At 38.3% G+C, this 24,390-nt stretch overlaps 1 protein-coding gene across 3 annotated transcripts in view; it reads left to right on the plus strand.

Annotated features, from left to right (window-relative positions):
• The window catches only part of DEPDC1B (DEP domain containing 1B), a gene marked incomplete at its 5' end in the record, with an annotated part of 112,042 nt that extends 103,727 nt beyond the window's left edge, over positions 1–8,315 (plus strand). For 2 of the 3 annotated variants that reach the window (XM_079703949.1, XM_079703951.1), the window contains 2 exons: positions 3,132–3,317; positions 7,973–8,315. In XM_079703949.1, coding sequence (XP_079560075.1) covers positions 3,132–3,317; positions 7,973–8,134 — 348 coding nt within the window. In that variant the 3' untranslated portion in view covers positions 8,135–8,315. The remainder of the gene's footprint in view (positions 1–3,131; positions 3,318–7,972) is intronic. The other variant, XM_079703950.1, reaches the window with a different exon arrangement.
• Positions 8,316–24,390: the final 16,075 nt, after the last annotated feature.

Consider the following 24,390-nt stretch of genomic DNA (forward strand, 5'->3'; position numbering starts at 1 on the left):
GTTCTTTCTCTCTCTCTTCTCCTTCTGGGACCCCTATAGTGAGAATGTTGTTGCGTTTAATGTTGTCCCAGAGGTCTCTTAGGCTGTCTTCATTTATTTTCATTCTCTTTTCTCTAGTCTTTTCTGTGGCCGTGAATTCCACCATTCTGTCTTCCAGGTCACTTATCCATTCTTCTGCCTCAGTTATTCTGCTATTGATTCCTTCTAGTGTAGTTTTTATTTCAGTTATTGTATTGTTCATCTCTGTTTCTTCTTTAATTCTTCTAGGTCTTTTTTAAACATTTCTTGCATCTTCTCGATCTTTGCCTCCATTGTTTTTCTGAGGTCCTGGATCATCTTCAGTATCATTATTCTGAATTCTTTTTCTGGAAGCTTGCCTATCTCCACTTCATTGAGTTGTTTTTCTGGGGTTTTATCTTGTTCCTTCATCTGGTACATAGCCTTCTGCCTTTTCATCTTGTCTTTCTGTGAACGTGGTTTTTGTTCCAGTCTGCAGGATTGTAGTTCTTGCTTCTGCTCTCTGCCCTCTGGTGGATGAGGCTGTCTAAGAGGCTTGTGCAAGTTTCCTGATGGGAGGGACTGGTGGTGGGTAGAGCTGACTGTTGCTCTGGTGGGCAGAGCTCAGTAAAACTTTAATCTGCTTGACTGCTGATGGGTGGTGCTGGGTTACCTCCCTTTGGGTTTTTTGGCCTGAGGCAACCCAACACTGGAGCCTTCCCTGGCTCTTTGTTGGGGCTAATGGCAGACTCTGGGAGGGCTCACGCCAAGGAGCACATCCCAGAACTTCTGCTGCCAGTTTCCTTGTCCCCACGGTGAGCCACAGCCACCCCCGCCTCTGCAGGAGACCCTCCAACACTAGCAGGTAGGTCTGGTTCAGTCTCCCCTGGGGTCACTGCTCCTTCCCCTGGGTTGCTATGCTCACAGTACTTTGTGTGTGGCCTCCAAGAGTGGAGTCTCTGTTTCTCCCAGTCCTGTCGAAGTCTTGCAGTCAAATCCCATTAGGCTTCAAGGTCTGATTCTCTAGCAATTCCTCCTCCCGTTGCCAGACCCCCAGGTTGGGAAGCCTGATGTGGGGCTCAGAGCCTTCACTCCAGTGGGTGGACTTCTGTGGTATAAGTGTTCTCCTGTCTGTGAGTCACCCACCCACCAGTTATGGGATTTGATTTTATTGTGATTGCGCCCCTCCTACTGTCTCATTGTGGCTTCTCCTTTGTTTTGGATATGGAGTATCTTTTTTGGTGAGTTCCAGTGTCTTCCTGTCATTGATTGTCGAGCAGCTAGTTGTGATTCTGGTGTCCTCACAAGAGGGAGTGAGAGCACGTCCTTCTACTCCGCCATATTGGTTCCTCTTCTGTATTCTTTTAACACATTTAGTTTTAACTGTGGCTTCTGGGAAAAAAAGAAATCTTAAACCAAAGACATGAATATAATGGTAGTAATTTTATCCACTGCAGAAGAACAGTAGGTGCTATATTTTTGAGAAGATGAACCTCCTGGACCCTGAAAATTTTTGTTAACTTTTTAATTTATATTGGAATATAGTGATTAACAATGTTGTGACAGTTTCAGGTGCACAGCAAAGTGACTCAGCCATACATATGCATGTATCCATTCTCCCCCAAACTCCCCTCCCATCCAGGCTGCACATAACATTGACCAGAGTTCCCTGTGCTGTACAGTGTGTCCTTGTTTGTTCTCCATTTTAAATATGGCTTTGTGTATACGTCAATCCCAAACTCCCTAACTATCCCTTCCCCCCACACTTGCCCCTTGGTAACCATAAGTTCATTCTCCAAGTCTGTGAGTCTGTTTCTGTTTTGTAAATAAGTTCATTTCTTTTTAGATTGCACATATAAGCCATATCATATGATATTTCTTTCTCTGTCTGACTTACTTCACTCAGTATAACAATCTCTAGGTCCATCCGTGTTGCTGCAAATGGCATTATTTCATTCTTTTTAATGGCTGAGTAATATTTCATTCTATATATGTACCATATCTTCTTTATCCATTCCTCTGTCGACGGACATTTAGGTTGCTTCCATGTCTTGCCTATTGTAAACAGTACTGCAATGAACATTGGGGTTCATGTATCCTGTCGGACCATGTTTTTCTCCGGATATATGCCCAGGAGTGGGATTATGTGGTCATGTGGTAGCTCTATTTTTAGTTTTTTGAGGAACCTTCATGCTGTGAAGGTGGCTATACTAATTTACATTCCCACCAAGAGTGTAGGAGGGTTCCCTTCTTTCCACACCCTCTCCAGCATTTATTGTTTGTGGATTTTTTTGATGATGGCCATTCTTTTTTTTTTTTTTTTTTTTGGTGGTACGCGGGCCTCTCACTGTTGTGGCCTCTCCCGTTGCGGAGCACAGCCTCCGGATGCGCAGGCTCAGCGGCCATGGCTCACGGGCCCAGCCGCTCCGCGGCATGTGGGATCCTCCCAGACCGGGGCACGAACCCGTGTCCCCTGTGTTAGCAGGCGGACTCTCAACCACTGCACCACCAGGGAAGCCCGATGATGGCCATTCTGACTTGTGTGAGGTGATATCTCATTGTAGTTTTGATTTGGATGAAATTAAGTATTTTTAATGGGTGCTTTTATTTATAGATCTTGGTACCTTTTTCCCTCTTATTTCACCCTTCTGCCTTTTGCCCTGTAGTGTCTGCACATTTGTTTTCACTAGTTTCATGCTATGAACATGTTTGGAGGTGGGTGCAGTACTTCCCTCTACACAGCAGCTGAGCTAAACTTGTACATTTGTCAGGGCCCAAGGGAGGGAGGAACAGACTCTCCAGATGTGGGAAGAACCTACATAGTTCATCGTGTGTGTTTGGAATCATTCTAGTCAATATGTTCAGTTTGTGTGTAAATTTCAGATCTTATTAGAATAGAGCACAAGGTTTTTTGTTTATGAAATTGGCTTTGGGGTTTAAAAAGGCAAAAAATCATATGCGACACTGTGGCTTTACGTGAATTTTTTTTTGAAGTTATGGAAACACTTTTTACTTTTCATTATAGTTTTTCCCAAATTGAATGTCATATCATTCCTACTAGGAGATCTACGATCTGAATTAATTTTTGAAACTTATTTGAAAATGCGCTTTCACTAATAATCCCTTTGCCCCAGATAAAATACCCAGGAGCTGATATGGATATCACTTTGTCTGCTCCATCATTTTGCCGTCAAATTAGCCCAGAGGAATTTGAATACCAAAGAGTATACGGCTCTCAGGAACCTCTGGCAGCATTGTTGGAGGAAGTCATCACAGATGCCAAACTCTCCAGTAAAGAAAAGAAGAAAAAATTGAAGCAGGTAAAAAGGATATTCTTCATAAGTCATTTCTTCTCCCTACCCTTCTTATGTTGTTTTGTTTCCTTTTTATTCCCTATTTTAATAGGTTTCATACGAATCTCATCTTCTGAGACAGAGCAGTTTTGAAAGTAAATTATTCATTTCATATATTAATTTACACAATTATGTTCAGTTTTCCAGGTCTTTATTCTCCAATGTAGATCTTTTACCATTATTGAGCTCTTCATTTATGAAGCTATTCTCTAATATTTGTCCATGGTTTTGATATGTGGTATGATGTGAGTTAGTGGAGCAATTACTTTAAATTCAGAGAAGCTGTCAAGTGAGGACAGTTTCTTTGGATTTTTTTGAAAGGCAAATCAGACTGAATTCACAAGTGTAAAATGTCCTGAATTTAAGAGTCTTTGGTTTTACATAGCCACTATCAAATTGGTTTCTTGCTGCAGGCATCACTAAAAGTTTTTAGTTCTCATTAAACAACACAGCTTAGGGTTTCAGAGAAGAGTTTTCAACTCAGCATAGGTTTAACTTGATGTTTTTTAAAACTTGAAGTGTAATTGATTTACAATGTTGTGTTAGTTTCAGGTATACATACCTTGATCTTTTTTGTTTGTTTGTTTGCTTTTGTTTTTGTTTTTGTCTCATATGTCTCTTATTCAACACACTCCCCAGCTTTCTTTCTTTTTTTAAATTGTTTTTAACATCTTTTTTTTTCACATCTTTATTAGAGTGTAATTGCTTTACAATGGTGTGTTGGTTTCTGCTGTATAACAAAGTGAATCACCTATACATATACATATATCCCCATATCCCCTCGCTCTGGTGTCTCCCTCTAGGTGGTCACAAAGCACCGAGTTGATCTCCCTGTGCTATGCAGCTGCTTCCCACTAGGTATCGATTTTACGTTTGGTAGTGTATATATGTCCATGCCACTCTCTCACTTCATCCCAGCTTACCCTTCCCCCTCCCCATGTCCTCAAGTCCATGCTCTACATCTGCGCCTTTATTCCTGTCCCGCCTCTAGGTTCTTCAGAACCTTTTTTTTTTTTTTTTTTAGATTCCATGTGTATGTATTGGCATACGATATTTGTTTTTCTCTTTCTGAGTTACCACTCTGTATGACAGAGTCTGAGTCCACCCACCTCACTACAAATAACTCAATTTCCTTTCTTTTTATGGCTGAGTGATATTCCATTGTATATATGTGCCACATCTTCTTTATCCATTCATCTGTCGATGGACACTTAGGTTGCTTCCATGTCCTGGCAGTTGTAAATAGAGCTGCAGTGAACATTGTGGTACATGACTCTTTTTGAACTATGGTTTTCTCAGGGTATATGCCCAGTAGTGGGATTGCTGGGTCGTATGGTAGTTCTATTTGTAGTTTTTTAAGGAACCTCCATACTGCTCTCCATAGTGGCTGTATCAATTTACATTCCTACCAACAATGCAAGAGGGTTGCATTTTCTCCACACTCTCTCCAGCATTTATTGTTTGTAGATTTTTTGATGATAGCCATTCTGGCTGGTGTGAGGTGATACCTCATTGTAGTTTTGATTTGCGGTTCTGTAATGATCAGTGACGTTGAGCATCCTTTCATTTGTTTGTTGGCAATCTGTATATCTTAGAAGAAAGTGTATTCTGTTGTTTTTGGATGGAATGTCCTATAAGTATCAATTAAGTCCATCTTGTTTAATGTATCATTTAAAGCTGTGTTTCCTTATTTATTTTCATTTTGGATGATCTGTCCATTGGTGAAAGTGGGATGTTAAAGTCCCCTAGTATGATTGTGTTACTGTCGATTTCCCCTTATATGGCTGTTAGCTTTTGCCTTATGTATTGAGGTGGTCCTATGTTGGGTGCATAAATATTTACAATTGTTATATCTTCTTCTTGGATTGATCCCTTGATCATTATGTAGTGTCCTTCTTTGTCTCTTGTAATAGTCTTTATTTTAAAATCTGTTTTGTCTGATATGAGAATTACTACTTCAGCTTTCTTTTGATTTCCAATTGCATGGAATATCTTTTTCCATCCCCTCACTTTCAGTCTATATGTGTCCCTAGGTCTGAAGTGGATCTCTTGTAGACAGCCTATATATGGGTCTTGTTTTTGTATCCATTCAGCCAGTCTATGTCTTTTGGTTGGAGCATTTTATCCATTTACATTTAAGGTAATTATTGATATGTATGTTCCTATTCCCATTTTCTTAATTGTTTTGGGTTTGTTATTGTAGGTCTTTTCCTTTTCTTGTGTTTCCTGCCTAGAGAAGTTCCTTTAGCATTTGTTGTAAAGCTGGCTTGGTGGTGCTGAATTCTCTTAGTTTTAGCCCGTCTGTAAAGGTTTTAATTTCTCCATTGAATCTGAATGAGATCCTTGCTGGGTAGAGTAATCTTGGTTGTAGGTTTTTCCCTTTCATCACTTTAAATATGTCCTGCCACTGCCTTCTGGCTTGCAGAGTTTCTGCTAAAAGATCAGCTGTTAACCTTATTGGGATTCCTTTGTATGTTATTTGTTGCTTTTCCCTTGCTGCTTTTAATATTTTTTCTTTGTATTTAATTTTTGATAGTTTGATTAATATGTGTCTTGGCATGTTTCTCCTTGGCTTTATCCTGTATGGCACTCTCTGCGATTCCTGGACTTGATTATTTCCTTTCCCATATTAGGGAAGTTTTCAACTATAATCTCTTCAAATATTTTCTCAGTCCCTTTTTTTTTCTCTTCTTCTTCTGGGACCCCTATAATTCAAATGTTGGTATGTTTAATGTTGTCCCAGAGGTCTCTGAGATTGTCCTCAATTCTTTGCAGTTTTTTTTTCTTTATTCTGCTCTGCAGTAGTTATTTCCACTATTTTATCTTCCAAGTCACTTATCTGTTCTTCTGCCTCAGTTATTCTGCTATTGATTCCCTCTAGAGAATTTTTAATTTCATTTATTGTGTTGTTCATCATTGTTTGTTTGCTCTTTAGTTCTTCTAGGTCCTTTTTAAACGTTTCTTGTATTTTCTCTATTTCCAAGATTTTGGATCATCTTTACTATCATTACTCTGAATTCTTTTTCAGGTAGACTGCCTATTTCCTCTTCATTTGTTTACTCTGGTGGGTTTTTACCTTGATCCTTCATCTGGAGCATCTGCGTATTTCTCTCTCTTCTCATTTTGTGTAACTTACTGTTTTTGGGGTCTCCTTTTCGCAGGCTGCACGTTCTTAGTTCATGTTGTTTTGGGTGTCTGCTCTCATTGGGTAAGTTTGGTTCAGTGGGTTGTGTAGGCTTCCTGGTGGAGGGGACTGGTGCCTGTGTTCTGGTGGATGAGGCTGAATCTTGTCTTTCTGGTGGACAGGACTGTGTCCGGTTGTGTGTTTTGCAGTGTCTGTGACCTTATTATGATTTTAAGCAGCCTCTCTGCTAATGAGCGGGGTTGTGTTCCTGTCTTGCTAGTTGTTTGGCATAGGGTGTCCAGCACTGTAGCTTGCTGTTCATTGAGTGGAGCTGGGTCTTAATATTGAGATGGAGATCTCTGGGAGAGCTTTCGCCATTTGATATCATGTGGGGCTGGGAGGTCTCTGGTGGACCAATGTCCTAAACTCGGCTCTTCTACCTCAGAGGCTCAGGCCTGACACCTGACCAGATCACCAAGACCCTGTCAGCCACACGGCTCCAAACTCTGGAACTCCACACTCCAGAGGCCCTCCTTTGGAGGTGCTTCCTCTCCCCTTCCACACAGGTCCTACCTTGATCTTTTTTTTTCTTTTTTTTTTTTTTGCGGTTTTGCAGGCCTCTCACTGTTGTGGCCTCTCCCGTTGCGGAGCACAGGCTCCGGATGCGCAGGCTCAGCGGCCATGGCTCATGGGCCCAGCTGCTCTGCGGCATGTGGGATCTTCCCGGACCGGAGCACGAACCCATGTCCCCTGCATCGGCAGGCAGACTCTCAACCACTGCGCCACCAGGGAAGCCCTACCTTGATCATTTTTAAAGTATTGATTCAAGAGCAAGTGAATGGTGTTTATTTTTAAAGACTGAATCCTGCATAGCTTGATTTCTGATCATACCACCTAAGATTAAACACAAAGCACAAGGGTTCTAGATTCCCATCCTGTTCTTCTCAGAGTAATTTTGGAGAAGAGTTCAGTGGTGACGATCAAAGGAAAAACATATTGCTTCTCTGTAAGCTTTTTGTAAAGTAATGTATGCCAGCATGTTTTCTCTTCCATTTGGGTAGAAGCAGGTGGGGCTAAGCTGGAGAAGCAGGGAGATGGGGAAATATTGGGCCAGATTTTCTTTGACTGTGTAGAACATAAGTCAGAATGACTTGTGAATATTTTAGAAGGGAGGTGTGTTTATAGTTGGCAGGGGAGAAATTTTAAGAAGTATGACTAAAGCGAGTTTATTGGAAGATTAGATCAAATTAAAGATGAATCTGATCTACTGAAAGTGCAATCCAATGATTTAACAAAAAGAAATAGATTTGTGTTGAAGTGAACTTGTGATCTGTTTTCTTCTTATTTTCTTTTCTGATGGAAAGCAGTAAACATTAAAACAAAACAAAAATAGGGAAGTATTGCATCAGAAACTTATTTTAAAATTACAGTGCCCAATTTTATTGACTTTTATTTGTTTTTTTGACACTTCTTGGATTTTTTTTTTTTTTTTTTTTAGTTTCAAAAGTCCTATCCTGAAGTCTACCAAGAACGATTTCCTACACCAGAAAGTGAAGCACTTCTGTTTCCTGAAAAACCTAAAGCAAAACCACAGCTGCTGATGTGGGCACTAAAAAACCCCTTCCAACCATTTCAAAGAACTAGAAGTTTTCGGATGTAATACTTGGATAGCTGTTAAAGACCTCTGTTGTTGCTGTTGTTTTTGAGTAAATAGGTGGTTAGAGGACTATGGTGGTGGAAGAAACAAGCACATAAACCACAGACTACTGAATTATAAAGATTTCCTGACTTCAAAAAATGTTGAGCCATTATCAGTATTTTTATAAAACTCAATGCTGTTTTTAAAGTGTACAAACCAATTAAAAATAATGAGACAAATATATAGTGGTAAAGTTAATGTTTTTAATTTGTTACAAAATGTAAGGGTATTTTCATTTTTTTATTGTTTCCTATGGTGTTTATAAAATATTTGTGTGTACATCCTAGTTACTGATGTCTTTGTGATAACCAAGACTGAAAAATAGTGTATATGTTTGAATAAGAACGACACTGGGTACTGTTACTGCGATGCTATTGACCTGATAGCCAATTGTGATTTCTGCTGTATAAATTGTTTTTCACTGTTGCACAAAGATTCTTAATGTTCTTTATTACAATGGCTGTGTCTTTTGTTGCAGATCTGTTGGGTGCTATGACAGATTTTATGAAAGCTAGTTCTTTTATGATGTATGTATTAGTTGGTGTTTACTTGTAAGTGAAGTAGATTTTCATCTGCCTGCAGTGGTATAATTTCAGTCTTGGCTAAAGATGGAAAATTGAACTGGATAAATTCTTTTGGTCTCATTAGCCCTGTGATTCTAAGTCAAATCTTTGTTGTTTCATGAAAAACACAAATGGGTTAAGTAAAATGAGACTACTTCCTTTATAAGTATCAATATATTTTCCCTAGCTTCCTCATCCTTTTGAAAGTAAATGGAATGTAAATAAATACTGTTCTTTTTAATACTGTACATGGTGTTTCTTTTTTGGCAGTTATTTAGGTCAGGGAGTTCCCTGGTGGTCCATTGGTAAAGAATCCGCCTTACAATGCAGGGGACGTGGGCTCAATCCCTGGTCAGGGAACTAAGATCCCATATGCCGTGGGGAAACTAAGCCTGCATGCCACAACTACAGAGACCACGCACTCTGGAACCTATGTGCCACAACTAGAGAGAAGCCCGTGCACCACAATGAAGAGACCACACGCCACAATGAAAGATCCCACATGCCTCAACGAAGATCCCGCGTGTGGCAACTAAGACCCAACGCAGCCAAAAATAAATAAAATAAATAGATAAAATTAAAAAAAAAAGAATATATATATTTAGGTCAGTCAGAGAGCATCTTCAGATGCTAAACGTCATCGCCTTAGCTAATGTTCTCACATCAATCATTTATTTCTATGATAAAATAAGAAGTGAGTTTTGGGCTTTTGTACTAGACTTTAGGAGGTGTTTTGTCCATTTCTTTTGCTTTGCTTTGCCCTCTTGCAAATAGTGGTACACTTAAACTATGGAGCAGCTGGAATGCTTCTTTTGAGACTGATTACCCAAAAAGCTAAGAGCAGCACTCACTAATTGGCTTGCTCTGCTCTTTGGACTGAATTTTCCTTGCACTTGAGACCCCCCTCTGTTCTTTCGTAGCAGAATGCCTCCTGCAGTGGACTTCCTCTTCAAAGATGGAAATAAGTATTCCTGTTGGTTTGAGTACCCCTTATCATGCAAGTGTGGAAAGTAATGGGAGATTTCTACTGTTTCAGTATTTTATTCTTAGACCTTGGAATTCTGTTTAGAGCAAATAATAAATCTACTTTCTGCTCTGTTTGTTCCCTGAGGTAGAATTTACTTTCTAGAATCTCCTCTTCTGTTGCTTATCTTTGGGAATATATGTTACTGTTTTCTTTTTTTTCCCTTAAGTTTACTTTTTTTATTGTTAATATCACATACTTACAGAGAGATCATAAAACATAACCACCACTTACATGTGAAATTGAGGAGTGGATAAAACTAGCTTTTCAAAGTGGGTGTGCCAATTAACAGCCCATCAGCAGTGTATAAGAGTTCCTGTTACTTACCATCCTCACCAAAACTTGCTATTGGCAGTTTGAATTGTCAGTGTGGTGGATGTATAATGGCATCTCATTATGGTTTTACTTTGTGTTATTAATATGGCTGAAGACTTTTCCCACATTATTTTGGACTTTTTTCACTTTTGTTCAAATTTTAATATCAGCTTGTCAGGCTATACACACACACACAGAGTTGAGATTTTGATTTTGATTGTATTGAACTTATAACTCTATATGGAGAGAATTGCAGTCTTTACGATATTGAGTCTTCTAGTCCGTGAACATGCTTTATCCCTCCATTTGTTTAGAATAAATGAGAAAAAAATTTAAATTTCTCTGTAAACGTTTGCAAGTCTTTTATTAGATTTGTTTCCAGATATTTGATACTTAAAAAAAAGTTAACATCAAATTTTTCTTTTTTTTTTTTTGGCTGCGCTGCGTGGCATGTGGAACTTCCCCAACCAGGGATGAACCTGTGCCCCTTGCAGTGGAAGTGTGGAGTCTTAACCACTGGACCACCAGGGAAGTCCCAAAATTTTCAAATATATGAAAAGGTAAAGATAATAGTACCCATCCCTAGCTTCAACAGTTATTATTTAACTGTTTGCTCCTATGGTAAATGGGGTTATTTATTTATTTTTTTCTATATTTCTTTTATTAAAAATTTTTTATTTATTTAAGTTTTGGCTGCATTGGGTCTTCATTGCGGTGCGCGGGCTTCTCATTGTGGTGGCTTCTCTTGTTGCAGAGCGTGGGATCTAGGGCACAGGCTTCAGTAGTTGTGGCATGCGGGCTCAGTAGTTGTGGCTCACGTGCTCTAGAGCACAGGCTCAGTAGTTGTGGCACACGGTCTTAGTTGCTCCATGGCATGTGGGATCTTCCCGGACCAGGGCTTGAACGCTTGTCCCCTGCACTGGCAGGCAGATTCTTAACCACTGTGCCACCAGGGAAGTCCAATGGGGTTATTTTTAAATTTCCATGTTCTGTTTGTTGCTTATATGTAGTATAAACTGATTTTTGTGTCCAGATTTTTGTACCCAACAAGCTTGCTAGACTTCCCCATTCACTCTAGTGTGATTCTTCTGGATTTTCTGCATTCACCACATAATAAGCGAACAATGACACTTTTTGTTTTTCATTTCTGTGGTTGACAGCATCTAAAATGTCCCCAGTGATCCCTGCCTTTTGGTGTTTATGCCCTTGTGTAATCTCCTCTCTTTGAGTGTGTGACCTTGGATCTCATGACACAGTTTTAACAAGTAGAATATAACAAAAGGGATGGGATATCACTTTTGAGATTAGATCACAAAGACTCTGGCTTCCATCTTGCTGGCTCTCTCTCTTGTTCTCTCCCGGGCTTCCTCTGAGGGAAGCCAGCTTCCCTCTTGTGAGCTGCCCTATGGAGAGGCCCCTCAGGCAAGGAACTGACATCTCTGCTGAATAGCCAGTGAGGACAGAAGGCCTGCCAACAGCTGTATGAGTGATCTTGGAAGTGGATCTACTGACGCCTGCCAACAGCCATATGAGTGATGTTGTTTTGGTTTTGATTTTTTTTGGCTGCACCACGCAGCATGTGGGATTCTTAGTTCCCTGACCAGGGATCCAACCCACGCCCCCTGGAGTGGAAGCGTGGAGTCTTAACCACTGGATCACCAGGGAAGTCCCCATGTGAGTGATGTTGGAAGTGGATTCTCCTTTAGTTGAGCCTTGAGATGAAGGCAGCCTTAGCTGACATCTTGATTGCAGCCTGTGAGAGATTCAGCTAAACTGTTTCTGGATTCTGGACCCACAGAAAATATGAGATAATGTTTTTTGCTTTAAGCCATTTAATCTAGGGTGATTTATTATGAAGCAATAGATACAATAGAGTTTATACTTCTTTCTTCCCTATATCCCTGCATCCTTCCCTCTTTTGCTTTTTTTTTAAACCATTGTGAAAGGTCACTCCTTATCTTTAGTGATGCATTTGTTTGCAATCTTTGTGCATTCTTATATTTTAGTTTTGTACCTTATAAACAATATACAGTTGGAATATTTTTTTAAGAAGCCAACTTGATAATCTTTATTTTTAATTGTAACATTTAGACAAATTGTATTTAATATAATTACTTTATATTTTGGTATAAACCTTTGTTGAATTTTCTAACACTTTGTCTCCACTTTCTTGCCTTTGTTTGGAGTTAAAAAATAATTTCATGTTTTCTTCTACTAATTTGAAACTTAGACACTCTGTTTCTAATCTTATTGGATCCCTAGAAATTATATCTTGCATACTAATTTATCAAAGTTAAGTTAGTCATTACCTTTTAACCCTCCTCAGACTCTTCAGGGAGTTGAAAGCACTAAGAACACCCTCCCAAATTAGATATTATTGTTGTAATATATTTTAATTTTGTTGTTTTAAAGCCTCATAACGTGTTATTATGTACAGTCCTTGTTTAATAGGCTTATCTACATACTTTACCACTTTTTTCCTTCTGAAAGTACATTCTTTAGAATTTATCTTTAGTAAGGGTTTGTTGGTTTTTGTTAGTCTGAAAACATTTTATTTTGCTATTATTCTTTTTTAAAACAGCTTTTTTTGTGATAGAATTCACACACCATACAATTAACCCCTTTAAAGTGTGGTTAGCACCATAATTAAATGGTTTTTGGTATGTGACATTTAAAATTTTTAAAAGTTGTGGTAAAATATATATAACGTAAAATTGGCCGTTTTAACCATTTTTAAGTGTACATTCAATATATGGAATGCCCTCGTTCTTTTTTTTTTTTTTACATCTTTATTGGAGTATAATTGCTTTACAATGGTGTGTTAGTTTCTGCTTTATAACTAAGTGAATCAGTTACACATATACATATGTTCTCATATCTCTTCCCTCTTGTGTCTCCCTCCCTCCCACCCTCCCTATCCCACCCCTCTAGGTGGTCACAAAGCACCGAGCTGATCTCCCTGTGCTATGCGGCTGCTTCCCACTAGATATCTATTTTACGTTTGGTAGTGTATATATGTCCATGCCACTCTCTCACTTTGTCACAGCTTACCCTTCCCCCTCCCCATATCCTCAAGTCCATTCTCTAGTAGGTCTGTGTCTTTATTCCTGTCTTACCCCTAGGTTCTTCATGACCTTTTTTTCCCTTAGATTCCATATGTATGTGTTAGCATATGGTATTTGTCTTTCTCTTTCTGACTTACTTCACTCTGTATGACAGACTCTAGGTCCATCCACCTCACTACAAATAACTCAATTTCATTTCTTTTTATGGCTGAGTAATATTCCATTGTATATATGTGCCACATCTTCTTTATCCATTCATCCGATGATGGACACTTAGGTTGTTTCCATCTCCTGGCTATTGTAAATAGAGCTGCAATGAACATTTTGGTACATGACTCTTTTTGAATTATGGTTTTCTCAGGGTATATGCCCAGTAGTGGGATTGCTGGGTCATATGGTAGTTCTATTTGTAGTTTTTTAAGGAACCTCCATACCGTTCTCCATAGTGGCTGTACCAATTCACATTCCCACCAGCAGTGCAAGAGTGTTCCCTTTTCTCCACACCCTCTCCAGCATTTACTGTTTCTAGATTTTTTGATGATGGCCATTCTGACCGGTGTGAGATGATATTTCATTGTAGTTTTGATTTGCATTTCTCTAATGATTAATGATGTTGAGCATTCTTTCATGTGTCCTCGTTCTTTAAAGGTATTTCTGCTGCATGTAGAATTCTAGGTTGATAGTTATTTTATTTCAGTACATTGTAGTTATCATTCCTTTGTTAGCTGGTTTCTGTTGTTACGGTGAGAAGTCAACTGCCACTCTAATTGTCATTCCTCTGCAGATAATGTATCTTTTTTTGGCAGGCTGCTTTTTCAGATTTTCTCATTGTCTTTGGTGGTCTGCAGTTTATGATGCTGTATCTAATTTACATGATGTGCTTTTTAAACAATTATTCTACTTGGATTTGTGGGGCCTCTTAAGAGGATTGAAGTCTTTTGTCACTTTAAATATTGCCTTTGTCACAATCTCAACTCTGCTTTTGAATCTCTAATTAAACTATTTTAGATCTTTTCTATCCTCTGTTTTAAGCTCCCATAGTTTGTCTTTCTGTGCTGCATTATGGATAATTTCTTCAGTCTTTATTCCTTTTCAGCACTTTTCCCTTTAGGTATGTCTGGTTTCCTATTAAATGCTTATATCCGCTATTATGGAATTTATATCCATTTACAGTTCAGGAAACAGAGACTCAGTTAAGACTGGGTAACTTCCCCAAGACTACCCATCTTGTAAGTAGCAACATAATAGGCAGTCACAACCGGCTCTTTCTGAACTGCACAGCCCAGGCTCCTCACTAAGATGTCTTATTGTCTCCCAATGAGCACTGTTTTATATTTTTATGTGCACTTTTTAGATCTTACTTATAAGCTCACATGTTATTTTTCAGCCTATACTTTCTAAAATTTAATATCTCAAATTTCTTTTTGATTTGCATTGTTGTCTTGACCTAGCATTTTGCCGAATTCACTTCCAGTTTCTTCTGGTCACTGTCTACGGATATCTGCTGAAGCTTTTTTCATTGCATTTCCCACAAAAAATTTGCAGCAGTGATGAAAACAAAGTATTTCTGTGAAGCTCTGTTGATGCAATCATGTATTTGCTTTACTTGTAGGTATGATTTTTAAGGTATTTTTAATTTTTATGTGTAATTGCTTTCATTTTTAGGTATGATGAGTAGGAAATACCCTATAGATTATCATTGCTCTGAGAGACTATGATAAGGAATTTATCAAGTGAGTGTTCCGTATAGAAAATCTGAGAGCAATACAGCAATTTTTTTAAGGTTGAATATACCACATGTATGAGCATGGTGATGAAATTCAGTCATTCATCACTCTGATCTCTCACACATCTTTGTGTTCCTGCATCTGCCTTCGGGGAAGTCATATCTGGGGTCTAGCAAATGTAATAGACATATGGGTCATGACTTAACATTTGTGTTGTCCAGGAGCTTGATTCTGATTCCCACCTCTAGAAGAGGGTTTCTGTACCTTTTTATAGGAAATATAACTTAAAAAGAGCCAGTATTTGTGAACTGTTTATGTACAAGAAGAGGAAACTAAATATTCCCTTGTTTGGAATGTCACAAAAATCTTTTATCATGATTAAAAGAGGAATCAGTTAAAATGGCTCTTTACTAAATGGGCATGGCTGTATCAACTTATATCTTTATTTTTACCCTCAAGAACAAAACCCTGCAAACGTTAAAATCCTGGAGTAAAGTAAGAGTGTTATTACCTGCTAAAGTCAGTATTAAGAGGCAATTCAGCTATGTGTCTAGCCATCATCATAGTATTTTTCTAAATTTGAAGTATTCTCTTCAGAATGAGACATAGGATATTCTAATTTTATGGCATTTGGAAACATTCTTGCATTTCCTTTCTTCTTAACACTGTATACCTGCAAAAATGTATAATACCTTGACATCATTGCATATCGGGTCTTCCACACGAACAAATTACTATAAAATATAAACTATGATTATCAAGCCTTAGAGAAATTATTTGCTCCTTGGTATTCAAGTCATTTGAAATTTGGGATCTGGTACCACATTCATAAACAGAGAATTTGCTTATTTGTATCAACTTGGGAATGCATTTATTATTGAATTTCATAGAAAAAATACATTGCCTGGAATAAGTGGAGGATCTATTCACTAATTTAGCAATGTAATGAGTAACTTCTGATGGACTTTTTTGTGTTTCAGTGTCTGTTTAACCTTAATGCTCAAACTTTCAATTTGAGGAAATAAAATGGGAAGAATAATGGTATAAAAGGGTACTAGCCTAATAAAAAATGTCACTTTCAGCTGTTTAGTGCATGTTTGTGTTGCTACATAAGTTCCATCATTTCTAGTGAATTTAAGATTTAGTTAAAAATCTATTTACAGTTTTTGTAAATTCCATCTTGGAGAACTATTATATGAATTGTTTGCTTCAAGGACCTAGAATATATTTTCCATAAACTGTGCCTATTTCGAAATAAAAAACAATATATGTATTTGGCTAGGTCTCTAGGTCTCCTCACTTTATAATACCTCTTTTGGGGCCCCTGGCCAGAACTGAGAACGCTCATAGCATTCGGAGCCTCTTGTAGAGAATGTAACGGAAGTTATTCCTTGCTTTCCCAGCCCCCCGCAAGTTTTACATATTACTGCCAGCATCTCTCTGATGGTAATAACATGGTGGTCTTCTTGAGTAGTCTAGTAAAACAAAGACTTACTTAATAAAAAAAAAAAAAAGAGGACTAAAGATTATTTTCATAAGAAATAAGTAAACTGTAATTGATTTTTTAAATTGAAGTAGTTTTATTTTGATCAGTTGTAAGGCTAATCCAACATGGGAATAAAGAGGCCTTTTGCTTAACTGTTTCCACTAAGAACTTGTGACCCTTTGAAGGATCTTGGCAATGGTGATAACTTACCATGATAACAGAGCAGTTTGTTGCTAAAAATAGTTAGGCTGGGATTAAATGCAATCTCCGACTTTCTGAGAGCCCATGAGTCCAGTTTATCTCTAGTTAACTGATATCTTTATTTATGGATGTATGTTTTAGAATCAGGTGTATTGACTCAGTTATTAAGAAAAAAACCAACTAAGTCAAACCATGGAAAGCTGTTTTGAAGATTAGAATCACATGACTGAAAACTACTTCACATGAGATCTGAAAACAGGCCATAATATGAGGCACAGAGGAAAACATAAAATGAAATCAGCCTTCTTGCTTACTGATTCTGCATAACTTATTAAACCTGGGTTTTTGTCCATATGCAAGTTTGGCCTAAAAGACTCCAATCTTTTAAAAGCTTTTTGTTACTTAGAAAAGATTTTAAGACTTTTCTAAAGAAGGTACAGGGTGGTCAAGTCTGATTGGGTAATATTCCTTCAGTGTTTGAACTCTTAATAATTATCTGGAGCAATAAGTAACATTTACTGACAAATTAACATTTAATTAACATTTACTAATAAAAAAACATACTGACATCATTTGTAAATTTCTTAATACTTTCTACTATTAAAATACCAAGTATAATTAGACACAATTACTGCTTAAAGACGATTTTGATTTCAAAAAGTTTTGATTTCAAAAAGTTCTCCCTCTTACCTTTTCACAGAGAATTGAATTCAATAATCTATTAAGGCCCTAGAAGTGTCCAGTTTAGGCTGTTTCACTTTTCCCAAGTCATGATCCATGTAACAAGGACAGATATTCCCAGTAGGGGTCAGTCTTGTGTTGGTAATTATTGTACCAAAAGGAAAAACTGAGGATTTTATTTAAAAGTCAAGTATATTTTTTATAATTAGTAAGCCATTAATCGTGGGAAGAAGAAACTTAAAAATCAGTCATCTCTGTTGCAACAAAAGTATCTGTGGCTAATATTTTGGCTCCTCTATTACCATATTTACCCCCAAAGCTTCAGAAGGCTTCTGTTCAGAAGGCTTGCTAAATACTCTCCAAAAGCTCCTCTATTTAGGCTTGCTAAATACTCTCCAAAAGCTCCTCCTTTTGGCTTCTCTATTACCATATTTACCCCCAAAGCTTCAGAAGGCTTCTGTTCAGAAGGCTTGCTAAATACTCTCCAAAAGTGAGCTATAAATGGTAAAAATGCAGCAGCAGATAATTTGGGATAAATGACAGATTATTAGACTTTAAAGTAAAAAAAAAATTGCCTGCAAAATTGAGGTTGAGAAAACCCACAGAGGTAGGATAATTTTGTGCATGTCCGTCGCTTGTCTTAACTGCCTTCTGCAGTGTGGGGATAACTGTGCCTGTCCTCTTTCCTTAAAATAAATCTTGTTTTACTCTCATTACTGGGATTGAGCTAATCTTTTGATCTCTAAACCAAGCTCTTCATAATAAATTCAGAGATGGAGAGCTGGGCTAAAACCTGTGTTTTCATTAATGCCTTTGGAGTTGTTGATGTCAACATACTATACGCAGCCAAACAAGCATAGCTCAGAAAACATCTTAGAGGTTACTGAGTTAATCAGTGTGTTGGCAACAGCAGTGATGGCACAGGATAGCTTGGGGAGGCTTTCATTTCCCTCACCTGAAACAAATATGATTAAGCAAGATGCTTAGTCCCTTCTTTCCAACTAAATTATTACTCAAGGGTCCTTCCTGCTAGAATTTGTAACACCAGTATTGGTTAGAAATGAGAATATTTGGATTTTAAGTTCTAGCACTACCAGTAAACAGTTCGGCAAGTGGCCTTGAGCAAGTCACAACCTTTCTGGGCTTGGGTTTGCTCCTCAGTGAAGGGAAGGGATTACATTTCGGAGGTCACAAACTCTAGCGTCTTCCAGGGACAGGAAGATATCAGTTGCTGAGAGTGGAGGAGCCAGTGGAGTGTGCAGGTCCTACAACTAAGTATTGGATAACCAACAACAACAAAAAAATGTTGAATGACTCATGTTAGTGAAACTGATCCTATGGGTAGAGATGACGGTCTTTGGATTAGGTGATTTTGTAATAGGGAAGAAACTTTGTATTCTATTACAAGTTAATCACTAAAGGGATGTTTCCTATAAGCTTAAACTATACATACTGGCCCATCTCTGGGAACACTGCCTCCCAGGTAATAAAGCATTAAGCTAAAATACCTTTGTTTAGCTCACAGGAAACACCAGGCCCACCTGTGAATGAATGCGGGAAGAAAGAAATTAACACATTCCCTTCGGAGGCCGGCCTGAACCAGGAAATGTTTGACTTGACTCCCTCCCCTTTTAGTATAAAAGAAGCCTGAATTCTAACTCAGGCAAGATGGTTCTTTGGGACATGAGTCCACTATCTTCTCAGTCTGCTGGCTTTCCAAATAAAGTCGCTATTCCTTGCCCCCAACAACTTGTCCCTTGGTTTACTGGCCTGTAATGTGGTGAGCAGTATGAGCTTGGACTCAGTAACAATTTGTAAGGTCGCTTCCATTTCTAGTGTTTTGTGATTTTTTTTTAAAACCATTTTCCACACTTGGAAAATGTGGAAAATGGTTTATTGCCTTGTGCTTATTTTCGTATTTACATCTCTTCTCTTTTTCTTCTGAGTGGAACAGCTTCTCATATCGGCAAGCTCAGTTCTGTATCAAATAGGATAAAGCTGATCAGGGTGGATTTAAAGTCAATGCTAATGCATCATGAAATGCTTTTTTCTGAGAAATGTTATCCTCATCCTTAGGCTTATCATAATGTGCCTAACTTAACTTTAACTGCCATCTGCCTATGTTTATATTATTATACCAGTTGGTTTAATCCACAATAGCTAACGAAAGTTTTCCTTCATTAGTGTCAATATTTGTGTGTTATATGTCTATACCTATTTCATCAAAGTTGTTGGGAAAATACTCAAGAAATTTTGGTAGGCATTGTGCCAACTAAATTGCTGGAGCCAACCTTCAGTCTCCTTACATATGTTTATTGTCACTAGCAGGTGGCTTTTCACTACCTTGTCTTATTGGTTAGACCAAAACAAATAATACTTTTCATTCCATGAGCACTTTGTACAGTGGTTTCACTTGTATTTTCTGACTAAATCCTTTCAAATCCCAGTGAGCAGACAGATGCAGATGAGGAAACTGAGGTTCAGAGTGGTACCCAGGTACAAATGCAAAACCTTAACTCTTGTCTTCTTTGATGATCTGGTACTTTTCCACTTTACCACACTGTCACTGTGAAATCCTATCACTGTCAGGCAAGGTATGTGGGCTGGATCCAAGCAAATCTATAAAAGAGGGGGCTTATTTTTGGTTCCTCATATCCTCCATCTGTGCCTCTTTTTTCTTATTGGGGTCCTTTTCTTTTCATCCTCGGCTGTGCTCATATGCTTATTGAGCATCGGTTTTGTATGAAACACCTTTTAGGAGTTGGTGAAACAGCCTAGTGCCTGCATGGTACTGCCCTCTCACTTCAGGGTCACCACTATGATGCTGACCTTTGCCCTCAGCATAACTTATCCAGGCTGCACTACATTTCTTTATGAAGACTGGTTAGCTATCCAAATAGTTAGAGCTCTTTGACTTAGTCATTTTTTTTAGAGCCTTAATATGCCAGACCTTAGGCTGGGCAACAATGGAGGAAGAAAGACGGCTCCAACTCTGAAGGAACCTTAGCCCAGTGAGGAAGATGAACTTGCCTACATGTAACTCTGGATGATTACCTCAGTGCCACAGAGCCCTGTAGAGTGCAAGGGGCACAGAGGAGAGAAAGGCAGTTTTTCCAGGGCAGTTGGAGGGGTATGGAAAGTGTCACACGGCAGCTGATATTTAAGCTGAGTCCTGAAGAATGTGCCCGCCAGTAAGGAAGGCAGGGCAGAAGGCATTTCCTCAGCGGGACCAGCATGAAATAAGGCTCTAGTGGCAGCTAGAAGTAATTCCACATTGTCCAGATAATATTAGTATTTTAACAGAGTGTCTTAAATGGCCTTATCTAAAGGCATGAGCAATAAGGAGATTTCATGAATGTGGCAGAGTGGGCAGGGGAATTATTTTATGTGAGAAGTTTTATGGCATCTCTCAAATAACATCTCTAAGGTAGCTTCCTCTTCCTATTCCAGCCCAGTAGATGCAGATTCCAGTGCTTTTGGGAATTAATCTTTGAATCTTTTTTAGGTTGCTGCTATGCCATGGCTTCTCTTTCTCAGTTCACAGGGCATGCCAGTGTTCATTTGTACCAATGCATTTCCAAAGGTTGCAAAAAATCGTTGGTGTTGATGAACCTTCCATGTGCTTTATTTACATGAGTGATCCTTTTTATTTGCCCATTTCTATTTTTCCATCAACAGCCTGATATTCCATGCCTCTGGGTCTGTACTGTTCCATTTCATAACATTTAATGAATGTTAGAACTGGCTCTGCAAATGCATTGCCTTAATCTTGTTGCCTGCAGTGAGATGCTTTTAATATTTTCTCCACATGTGAACTCAGTGTTTTCCTTTAGCTTTTCTTTAATTTCCATGTGGTTAATCCCCTTCTACCCCAGGGAGCCTGGATATTTATAGGTTTCTCTCTTTCACTCTATCTTCAATAATTTGCTTTTTACATTCAGTGAACACATCCATCACAATAAATTGCCCTTTCCCTATTTGTATTGACTTGCATTTATATAAGCCAGACTCCCTTTTCACATCATTATTAATGTTCATGGTAATTTTCAGTAGCTTGGGAAGCTGGGTATAAGAGCTGGCCAGAGCTTCAAGTTGTCCTATTGGATTAAATGACTCATAATATGATGCTTGTTTTCAAATTTTATCATTAAGTCAAAACCAAGTTTATGTGTTTTTTTTCTTAATTGACTCAATATAAGAGTATTAAATAAGCATCTCTAAATTATTCCTCATTTCATTAAAATGTTCTTGACTTTGATTAGCCCTGTATGAACCAAAAAATGCAGAATATTCCCATTATCAATGTGGAGTATTTTCAAAATCAAAAACCCAATTTTATAAACTTTTATAATCCCTAGTAGATATAAATAGGGGGTGTGAGTTATAAACAGCTAACATTGGTCATACTTAGATGCTATGGCTTTCTGATTGCTCAGTTTATCTTGACAGAGTCTAGAATGATGTCATTTTAAAATTCTCATGTTCTTTTTATGCTTCATTTATATTCTTTTAATTAAAGGTAATTTTTTTCTATCATTTATGCATGTCATGGGGTTGCAGATGGTAAGAAAGGATAATTGGCAGGACTTAGATTGCTGTTCTTTTTTTTTTTTTTTTTTTTTTTTTCACAAATTTAATCAGTTATATGTATACATATGTTCCCATATCCCCTCCCTTTTGCGTCTCCCTCCCACCCTCCCTATCCCACCCCTCCAGGCGGTCACAAAGCACCGAGCTGATCTCCCTGTGCTATGCGGCTGCTTCCCACTAGCTATCTACCTTACGTTTGGTAGTGTATATATGTCCATGCCGCTCTTTCACTTTGTCACAGCTTACCCTTCCCCCTCCCCATATCCTCAAGTCCATTCTCTAGTAGGTCTGTGTCTTTATTCCTGTCTTACCCCTATGTTCTTCATGACCTTTTTTTTTTCTTAAATTCCATATATATGTGTCAGCATACAGTATTTGTCTTTCTCTTTCTGACTTACTTCACTCTGTATGACAGACTCTAGGTCCATCCACCTCATTACAAATAGTTCAATTTCATTTCTTTTTATGGCTGAGTAATATTCCATTGTATGTATGTGCCACATCTTCTTTACCCATTCATCCAATGATGGACACTTAGGTTGTTTCCATCTCCGGGCTATTGTAAATAGGGCTGCTATGAACATTTTGGTACATGTCTCTTTTTGAATTATGGTTTTCTCAGGGTATATGCCCAGTAGTGGGATTGCAGGGTCATATGGTAGTTCTATTTGTAGTTTTTTAAGGAACCTCCATACCGTTCTCCATAGTGGCTGTACCAATTCACATTCCCACCAGCAGTGCAAGAGTGTTCCCTTTTTTCCACACCCTCTCCAGCATTTATTGTTTCTAGATTTTTTGATGAAGATGATACAAATAGATGGAGAGATGTACCATGTTCTTGGATTGGAAGAATCAACATTGTGAAAATGACTCTACTACCCAAAGCAATCTACAGATTCAATGCAATCCCTATCAAAATACCACTGGCATTTTTCACAGAACTAGAACAAAAAATTTCACAATTTGTATGGAAACACAAAAGACCCCGAATAGCCAAAGCAATCTTGAGAACGAAAAATGGAGCTGGAGGAATCAGGCTCCCTGACTTCAGACTATACTACAAAGCTGCAGTAATCAAGACAGTATGGTACTGGCACAGAAACAGAAAGATAGATCAATGGAACAGGATAGAAAGCCCAGAGATAAACCCACGGACATATGGTCACCTTATCTTTGATAAAGGAGGCAGGAATGTACAGTGGAGAAAGGACAGTCTCTTCAATAAGTGGTGTTGGGAAAACTGGACAGGGACATGTAAAAGTATGAGATTCGATCACTCCCTAACACCATACACAAAAATAAGCTCAAAATGGATTAAAGACCTAAATGTAAGGCCAGACACTATCAAACTCTTAGAGGACAACATAGGCAGAACACTCTATGACATAAATCACAGCAAGATCCTTTTTGACCCACCTCCTAGAGAAATGGAAATAAAGACAAAAATAAACACATGGGACCTAATGAAACTTAAAAGCTTTTGCACAGCAAAGGAAACCATAAACAAGACCAAAAGACAACCCTCAGAATGGGAGAAAATATTTGCAAATGAAGCAACTGACAAAGGATTAATCTCCAAAATTTATAAGCAGCTCATGCAGCTCAATAACAAAAAAACAAACAACCCAATCCAAAAATGGGCAGAAGACCTAAATAGACATTTCTCCACAGAAGATATACAGACTGCCAACAAACACATGAAAGGATGCTCAACATCTTTACTAATTAGAGAAATGCAAATCAAAACTACAATGAGGTATCATCTCACACCAGTCAGAATGGCCATCATTAGATTGCTGTTCTTTAGGCAAAACCAAAGATCATCAAACTTTCCATAGCTTGTGCACGTTTCCCAGGAAATATCTTTCAGAGTAGCTCTGTGTTTCTGAGAATCTCTCGAACCAGTCATTCTGCTGTAAGACAGTCCTATGCTTTCCTGTTAACTGAACATTTTGATTGTTCAGCATCCTCTTCAGGTATCAGTAGAATTTCCATGATTCAGTTTCTCTGAAACTAGGATACATCTTTTTAAAAATTTATTTATTTATTTGTTTGTTTGTTTGTTTATTTATTTATTTATTTATGGCTGTGTTGGGTTTTTGTTGCTGTGCATGGGCTCTCTCTAGTTGCGGTGAGCGGGGATACTCTTTGCTGCAGTGTGTGGGCTCTCATTGCGGTGGCTTCTCTTGTCACGGAGCATGGGCTCTAGATGCACAGGCTTCAGTAGTTGTGGCACGCGGGCTCAGTAGTTGTGGTGCACGGGCCTAGTTGCTCCACAGCATGTGGGATCTTCCTGGACCAGGGCTCGAACCCATGTCTCCTGCATTGTCAGGTGGATTCTTAACCACTGTGCCACCAGGGAAGTCCCAGGATATGTCTTTCAATTGATCATGTGTCACAGTTTAATTGGTAGCATTAAAAAATAATTTTAGTGGCACAAAAATTAATGGTATTCTAGATTTTATAAAATGTGGCATTTAATTTTTTTCTCTCTCCTTTAAACCACTTTGTTGAGTTATGATTGACATAAAAAAAGCTGTACGATTTTAATGTATACAACTTTAC

The sequence above is a fragment of the Hyperoodon ampullatus genome, assembly GCF_949752795.1.
Source record: "Hyperoodon ampullatus genome assembly, chromosome: 4".
In the NCBI taxonomy this organism is placed as follows: domain Eukaryota; kingdom Metazoa; phylum Chordata; class Mammalia; order Artiodactyla; family Ziphiidae; genus Hyperoodon; species Hyperoodon ampullatus.